Source organism: Anarrhichthys ocellatus, unplaced genomic scaffold (assembly GCF_004355925.1).
Source record: "Anarrhichthys ocellatus isolate YVR2014 unplaced genomic scaffold, GSC_Weel_1.0 scaffold34, whole genome shotgun sequence".
In the NCBI taxonomy this organism is placed as follows: Eukaryota; Metazoa; Chordata; class Actinopteri; order Perciformes; family Anarhichadidae; genus Anarrhichthys; species Anarrhichthys ocellatus.
The window spans coordinates 2,525,586-2,534,451 of record NW_022280064.1 but is presented as its reverse complement, the minus strand read 5'-3'; the positions used below and the strand labels follow the sequence as shown (position 1 = coordinate 2,534,451).

General features: G+C 45.5%; 1 protein-coding gene across 5 annotated transcripts in view; it reads right to left on the bottom strand.

Annotated features, from left to right (window-relative positions):
- The window catches only part of klhl29 (kelch like family member 29), a 202,365-nt gene that overhangs the window by 116,011 nt on the left and 77,488 nt on the right, over positions 1-8,866 (bottom strand). For all 5 annotated transcript variants that reach the window (XM_031866162.1, XM_031866160.1, XM_031866161.1 and 2 more), the window contains one exon: positions 6,846-7,148. In XM_031866162.1, coding sequence (XP_031722022.1) covers positions 6,846-7,109 — 264 coding nt within the window. In that variant the 5' untranslated portion in view covers positions 7,110-7,148. The remainder of the gene's footprint in view (positions 1-6,845; positions 7,149-8,866) is intronic.

Below are 8,866 nucleotides of genomic sequence, written 5' to 3'. Positions count from 1 at the left end.
ACACACACACACACACACACACACACACACACACACACACACACACAGCAGGAAAAGAAGAGGGCAAACCCCTTCTGGACCATCGTATTTCCTCCTGCCAGAGCTGCAGAGCTGTGCATACAGTCTTTTGTAACGCCCGCTGTCACCAGAACAAACCCACCACAAAGCAAAGACCCTGAAAGGTCTCTTATTTTGGGATATCCATGGTTTTCAGAACAATAAACCGTCTGTCTGCCGGTGTTTTATTTTCTCCAAGAGGATTAAAAATCCACCCTCAGATGAAGCAGATGCTTCAGGAGCAGAAGCAGAAAGAGAGCGAGGACTTGGACGGATGAATGTGGCGCTCCATTGTTGGTAGAAAAGGTCAGCTGGGATCCTACCCCGGTAGACAGAGAGACAGACGCAGGAGGACCCACGAGAGGACGGGCATTGGATGAAACCCGGCAGAACAGCTTGTCGCAGTGAGATTGACAAGACAGACAAAGATAACGCTTGCCCTCACCTATTCTCTGACCCGTCTGTTATCGTCCCTCATCCGTAGACCGTTTTTACGTGAATCATTTTTCTTAAATCAAGAAGACCGCAATGAATAATTTCGATAAAAGACGGTAAAAGATGACGGCGGTCCTGAATGTGTGATGAGGGTGTGAGATTTCTGATAAATCTGTCATCAGATGCAGGACTCCCATTTTTCCATCCACCCAATTTCAGTGCCTTTTCTCTGACAGTTTGACAGTGTGCAGTCCTCATGACTGAGGTGTCTGTCTGTCTGTCTCTATGTCTCTATCCTTGATTAGCAACTACCGCAGCACAGCCCGCTCTGATTCAGAGTGGAAAGCACATAATTCTACCCACATGGTGCGGAGACATCCAGACCCTGGTAAACACACAATCGCTGCTTCTCGTTAACACTGAAAAAGTTTCCATACATCATCTTAAGGAAAATCACTGCTTAATCCTTGAAGTGCGCGGCTTCTTAATGACACTGTTGTAAACGCCCGACAGCGGATTTGTTTGTCCACAAACATTATGATGATGTTTGTGTTTATGGAAAAAAAACAGAGAGATGACGAACAGAAAGTAATCGAACTAGACAAGCTATGAATGCATTCCTTGTATTGTGCCAGGGATTCAAACTCCTGTTTTCCCAGGGAGGAAAAAAAATCCAGATGGAAGGAGCGAGCAGAAACGTGTGGCACAAGCTGACTTTTCTAAAATATACTGACACGCGCCACTTAACCACTCACAAAGAGTGAAATGTGCAGCAGACGTCTGGCTTGCATAGCTAAAATTCTGTAACAGATCGAACAGTGAAAATCAGACAAAGAGAAACTCGACTCGCCCAAGAAAGAAGCCTTCATGTTTCACATGACGGCTTACGGATAATGAATGAAAAGCGATGGTGGTGAGTCTTCCTCATCCATCAGTGTGCTTTACTTCGGAGGACTCGTCTTCTGAGAGCTGGATTTTGTGACATTTTCGCTGCGAATGCAAAATGGCACGCAGCAAGTCTGTGATAGGATGACAACACGTACAGTAGAAGCTAATAAATCAAATCCAGGCAGCCGAGTGTGAAGATTGTTTACCTTCCTGCTCCTCGGAGGAAGATAAAGGCGCCTCAGAAAGCCTGTGCTACTTAGTATTTAAGGAGAATGTTTGGGTGTATATTTTGAATTCCAACAGAAGTGTAAAATGTCAGGAATAAAAGAACAACACGATATCCCCCATCCTTAAAAACTTTACATCCGCATTAAGATCGCTGTTGTGGCATTAACGTGCCGAACGATATAATCAAATTGGATCATCGTCAATTTATGTCCATCAGTATGAAGCAACAAAAAGCAGGCTTCAAGCTGTGAAGCAATAATCTTTCCTCCAGCTATGTTTAGTGTTCTCTGCTTTGCTCGGCAGCTGGTTGTCTTTAGGACCCCATGGCGAGTCTGTCTGCTTTGGAAATGTAAAGTTTTCATCTTTTTCTGTGTGATAGAGTTTCACTATTTGATGGAACAACTGCAGTTTCCGCTATCATCTGAAGCTAATTCAAAAGCAAGTCTCCGCCGCCGCGCAGCCTCCCCCGTCTCCGTTCTGCCTCCCTCACCTTCTTAAACTTTAATCGTCTCATATTCGATACATTTCACGGCAACTTGTCAGAAGGCTCTCCCGGTTTTTCAAAAAGACGTCTTCCCCTTTTAGCCTCAACCTCAGTGAAGATTCAGTGATTTCAGAGTCTTCCAGTCTGTTCATTACCGGGCTCCCTGACACGGCAGTGATGCTCACATGCGGAGCTGCACGATTAATAGATTTGTTTTCAACCATCAGATTTTTCGGCAACTATTTCGATAGTCGATTAATCGGTTTGAGTATTTTAAAAAGAAAAAAAAGTCTAAATCCTGTAATTCCAGCTTCTTAAATGAGAATGTTTTCTGTTTTTACTTTTACTTCTCTCGGACAGTTATGTCGAAATATCTTTTGAGTTGTGGACAAAACAAGACATGTGAGGAAGGAAGTCATCTTGTGCTTTGGGAAACATTTTATTGACCGAACAACTACTCGGTTAAAACAAATTATTTATTTATTTATTTTTTAAATCGATATTAATAGAAGCTGACGAAATAGATTTCATTGTGATTTGTTTTCCTTGTCACTGTCGGGAAAATAACATCCATCCCTCCATCTGGTTGCAACAAAAAAAAAAAAGAAAAAGAAAAAGAGAGAGAGACATGCTTTTTGTGTTTTCTTTCTTTCTTTCGTTCTTTTGTGATTGTGTCAGAATGAGGCCATGACACCTGCTGTTCTCTGGATACCATGTTGTGTTGGCCACAGTATGCGGTCTGCTTCAAACAATTGGCTGGCTGGCCTGGCTCAAATCAATGACCAGCAACACACAATGTGTGATTTGGTTTCAAGACGAGCTCTATTGATCGGTGCCGTCAATGCTGGGAATTAATTTTTTTTATCACGACACTTGAGAACTTTTAGAATATTTCTTGAAATCCAAAACAGACATTTTCAAAACGACGACAAGCAGGAATGGATTCAAACATGTGCATTGAGTCAAGGAGAAGAATAAAAGATCTGCCTGCTGGTTGCGGTGCCTGCGGTTTGTGTTGAAACGTGTTTGTGTTTGTGTTGAAAGCAGAACAGCGCGCTTTACTCGGCCTTGCTGGTGAATATGCGCTCTGATGGACTGCCAGCAGCAGGTATTAGACTACAGAAGATCAAACAGCCGGAGGTGTTGTAGCTGAAGCTGGAGTGACGCTCTTTGTTTGAATAAATAGAACTATATAAAATATCAAATGTATTCATCATTGGCTATACGATTCTTTATCTCACTGGAAGCAGAGCTATGGTCCAATGGGTCGTGATCAATCAATGATCTTCCAATAATCATATATAATAATATTGTCAAATACTACAAAATTCACAGAATCTCTTGATATCTATCATATTGAACTTCAGAGGGCCCCCTTATGGCGCTACAACGATGTCACCGGTACAACAAAAGCCCAAAACTAACTTACATGTTGTTGTGAGTTTGGTTTCCAACAACACTGATTATTGAGGTGCTGCAGGCTAAAGGAACGGCTCAGTCTGCTGTATCGAGACCGCGCCGTAGGTCAGAAACACCCAACAGAGACATGAATGAATGGGATGCAGAGTGAATCCAAATGCAGATGATATAAGACGTTACACGGTTATTGGTTTGTGGCACCCCTTAGATCAATATGCAGCTGCAGATTATTGTATTTCAACTACGGCTCCTGTGTTCAAGAGGGATTGGTAATAGCACTGCTGCTATTAAATATCAGGGGAGGACGGATTAAAAAGAATCATATTAAAGGATTAGACTGTGCAGGGAAATCCACATGTTCCAGTGGGCTATCTGTGGGAAGAGACTTTTTTTGGAGTAATACGAGATACAAACTCCAGCTTTGGCCCATGTTTAAACCCTATAAAATCCTTTCCAACGCTAGATAACAGACTGGTAACATTCACGTGCAAACATTTGACCCCAGCATAGATCTGTCACAGAACCTTTTGAAGGCATGTTGCATTGTTGGGATCTATAACTCGAATCACGAATCACCCCAATAACAGCGCTCACTCTTCAACCGTCAGTCAGTGGAAAGAAGATTTTGTGATATTTCTGCCGCAGTTGACACCAATTAGACAAGTGCTATTTCAAGGGGAGTAGAAGCATTAAAGGTGTTTTTTTTACGCACACAGGGTGAAAACACAGTAGATTGTGTTGGTTTATAGATTTTATAGTCCCATATCATTCAGGCCGACACTTCCTGGTCCCTGTCATCATGTCTCTGCACATCTATAATTAATCAAAGGTAGGATGGTGAGAAAGAATCACATGGTGGTGAAATGTTGGTTTATTCACCATAGATCTGTCTTGTTAACATTAGCTTGCATTAGCTTGCATTAGTATTGTTCATTTTCGCAAATCCAATAAGCGATGACGTATAGCGACCGTCCGTTGAATTATCACATTCCTAGTAAACCGATCTTCTAAGAAAACTGTTCTGTGGATCACAGCATCACGAGGAAGAAGTGGAACGCCGTACAAAGTGAAACTGGACTCTCCGCTGACCCGGTAAAGTCCTGTTCATCAGCAGGACACGGCAATAGTCGCGGTTATTAAAAACATGGATTCAGAGTGCTGCAGTGACTTTACATCCGTAACAACCGCGGAAAAATACATAAAAATTAATTAACGGCCCAGCAGGGGATAACAAAGTGCAGCTCTAAATTAACTATAGCCCACTGTTCCATGTGGTTGGCTTTACATCAGGATGGACGACGCCACCAGATGGTACATTTAAACTCTCAGCACTTGTCCTGCACACAGCCGCACAACTCTTAACCTCATCATTAAAGCTGAAGCAAAGCACATGAAGAGACATCATTTATAACAGCACAGAACACACTGCAGCAACGCTAAAACAATACACCTGCTCTGCATCCCAAATTAAGGGGAAATAATTACTCCATTTACGGGTTTTATTACAGAGTGGTTTGTGCAGGGGGCATAGCTTTCAGACATGTCTAGGCTGGGCTGTGTCCCCACTTGGGCCGCGGGGTTTATAAAGCCAGGGTCTCCAAACAGTGGAGATCAATAACGGCCTGTCAGGTTTTTAGCGTAGCCACGGAGAGCGCAGAGACACAGGGACCACGGAGAGGGAGCTGCATCCGTCCATCAGACTCTTTGTGACTCCCAACAGCTTTGATTGAAGATGACAGAAAGAGAGAAAGAGAAAGAGCAAGTGAGGACAGCAGACAGCTCGAAAAAAAAAAAAAAAAAAAAGACAGGCTTGCATGATACTATTGGCCGGCTCTTGAGGCCCAAACTCTGGGTCTTTCCCTTTTTAAACGCCGCTGGTCTCTGTTGCCCGCCTTACAAAGGACTGTCAGAGGCGAGACAAAGTAGAAAGGTAAACCCCTGAATAAAGCCAACAGAGAGGCATCTGGGGAAGGATCTGCATTATATCTGCTGCATCTGCGCACACACATTCCCACATATACTGTACCTTTAAACACTCACGTGCGAGGCGAGGCACCTAATTGCTCTGGCAGCCATTGAATGATGACAATGGCCACGGTGGGAGATGGCGAGACTTTGTCGGGATCTATGTAATTATTCAGCCGCACAAAAGGAGGGGCCGATGCGGTGCCAGAGCAGATTTACTGTGTCTGTGGTCAGTGCATTCAGCAGGGTGTCTAATGATGTGCACTTATGGGCTAAATTACCAGAGCATTGTTTACCTCTGCTCTCAGAGTGCAGGCCCCACAGAGAGCAAGAGCCCAAGAAGGTGCCGGAGCAAAGAGAGAGCCCAGATGGATCCGCCGAAGTTCAAATTAAAGCAAATGATCGGATAGTGAGGAGGAAAGTTGGAGAGAAGATGAATGGTATCCATGGAAGCAGAGGCACGGGAGAGGCTGAAATGTCGAACTCTTTTTTTTTTTTGGTAAAGGCCCCGTCTCTTCACACGCTGCTGACAGCCAGCTAGCAAGCAAATCCCCGGGCGAGGGGGTGGAGAACACAAAGTGTACAGCATTTCCAAGCTGCACTTCTCTGTATAAGCCACACAAACATGATGACAAATTACAACTACGCACACACGAGCCACAGTCAAATATTGCAATTTCTGTCTCATTAAAAGTTGCTTTCTAGCCTTTGTCTGAAAGGAGCAATGTGCAGCCGTGAGAGTTTTTCTTTATTTTTTTACATCCATGATATTACTCAGAGCTCATATAATGATGTGGTGCTTTTGGTTTGTTTGCTTGTTAAGAAAAGCACCACCTCCAGCCATCAGTTCTGACAGCAGCGCCCATTTGAGCCGCTGTCAGAGGTCATTTACATAATGAAAGACAGAAATTACCAAGGAGGCAAAGGCATTTGGCAGGGAGAGAAAATGAAGATGGAAGGAGAACGGTTTGGCAAGAAAAAGGGGGCATTGGACAGAGAGAGTGCAGAGAGAGCAGCAGGACTGGAGTGAGGGATAAGGGCAGAGAGTGCAGGAGGCAGCAGAGAGAGAGAGAGAGCGGAGGGGCTTGAAGAGCTGAGACAGTTGAACTATGAAGACAGCCATGTCAGTGAGTTGGACAGTGCAGAAACATTTGGAGGAAAGTGGAAGATGAGAACTGGAAGACAGAAGCGAGGGAGAGACGGGGAAGCTGAAAAGCCTCAAAAGCATGAGGAAAGTTGAAGATGAGGTACAGTTGGGGAGTCTTTACAGATTTTAAAACGTTGACACAGGGAGAGACGGAGACATAACCGTGACGGAGTTGTCAGAGTCAGAAGGCGTTGCGGCGTTCCATCCGGACGGGGCTCTTACCTTGGCAGACGCTGAAGCCACCGACGGGATGCCTCGCTTGACCGCGATGTCGTTACTTGATGTTGTCACGGCAACTGTGACCGGGGTGGGGAGGAGGGAGGGGATGACCGGGAGGGGGAGGAGCCCCGGACGGTTGTTGCCATTGACAACGGCAGAGGCACAGCTGTGATTGGCTCCGCCGTTGTGGAGGCCGGACGGACGGATGTCTCTCCGCTCCCAGGGTCCCCGGTAGTCCCTCTCAAAGCGGTGGTGGTGGCGTGACATCACTTCCTCTTCCTCTCAGAGGGAATAACAGGGGCAGGCCTGCAGGAGATGGACACAAAGAGGGAATAGGTGAGGTTGGAATTGTATTAAATATATGCAAATGGTGAGGGGGGGATAAAGACACAAAAGCCGGGTTTCTATCAAAGATAGAAAAAGCACCATAGGACAAATAAAAAGCGAGACACCAAGTGAATTAAGGGGAGAACATGTTGACACTAGGGGGTAAACGCTCACAGCATCTGCTCCCATTGCACCTGACTGACATGAACACAGTGCGGCTCATTCGTTGCCTCTAATTCCCATTCTCTCAGTCATTACCGAAGGCTGCGACAAGAGAGGGAGAGAAATGAGCACTGCTGAGCAGGTCTATAAAAAATATATAAAAAACACACCATCCGTGCCAACATCATAAAGAGCTGAATTTGTAACGCTGGGCATCTGGGATCAGCAATAAGAGGTGAAAGCGGGACGGAATAAGGTACGCGCTCAGTGAAGTTGTTCCGAGGACGGCGCTGCAGTGTCGCGACCTTGCGGTCGAAACCCATTCATCTGAATAGATAAATACCACCGCAATTACGGCTCATCTCATACATCTAATGGCTGGTTAATTCAATCAGATTGCCCTTGAATTGCATTTGAGGGTTCTCCTCCCTTCAAGCACAGCGGGCTGTGATAGGCTAAGAGGCGAGGTGAGCTGCAATTACATCAGTATGGGGCATGGCGCTATTGTGTAGCATGAGCGGCGCGTCACTCTATATTACATCGTGAATCAAAGCGGCACAGGATCTGAGAAGTGGAATCCATTCACTGTGGGGTTTTGCGGCGCATTGTACTCCTCCTCAACCAAAGGCAGGCTACGCTTCCCGAGCCCTTGATAAACAGTTGAAATAAATAAATAACAACCTCAGAACCAGGTTCTGCAAGCCCCATGCTAAATCCCCCTGGTTTGTAAGGAGAGAATGACAGCGGATGATAGGTCTTTATTCTTCACGCTGGGGTCTGTCACGCTGCTCCTTGCCTCGCAGAGGAGCGAGCGCCTTGAAATGCCAGCTTCTGTGTGTGTGTGCGCAAAAGCAGCATATACTACAAGTGAACAACTGTGTGTGCAGGCGGGATGTAATGAGAACACACACATGTTGAAATCTCCAGTGCGGACTGCTGGAGCAGGCTGTTGGAATTGAAAGGTTCTTTGAAACGCTTTGATGCGAGCGATACACGCTGCAGCCTGTGGTGGGAGCACCGGGCCCTCTGCATCTTTAGCTGCTGTGACCAGCCATTCATTTACCCGCTAAACCACTCACTCGTTCTTCCCTTTGTGTCAGTCTCCGAGCTGCCTTTTTTTTTTTTTTTTTCCATCACACATTTTATTCCCTCTTTCAACCCCCCTCCTGTCATTTATTTCCCTCTCACACAAGGTCTGCTCTGTCCAAATACAGCAAGCTGACACGCGGCGATAGAGCCAGACGGAGCTGCTAAGAGCTGTGGGACAACACTCTCACGCTCTCTTTCTCTCTGCAAATAACCTTCTCCCATTCCGCAGCGACCCCTTTTAACAACCTCCGAATTTCCAAAAGAATAAGCTTTGTATTATCTCTAAAAATGTTTGAGGCAGAGAGAGAGAGAGAGAGAGAGAGAGAGAGAGAGAGAGAGAGAGAGAGAGAGAGAGAGAGAGAGACAGAGAGAGAGACAGATAGACAGATAGAGAGACACAGAGAGAGAGAGAGACACAGAGACACAGAGAGAGAGAGAGAGACACA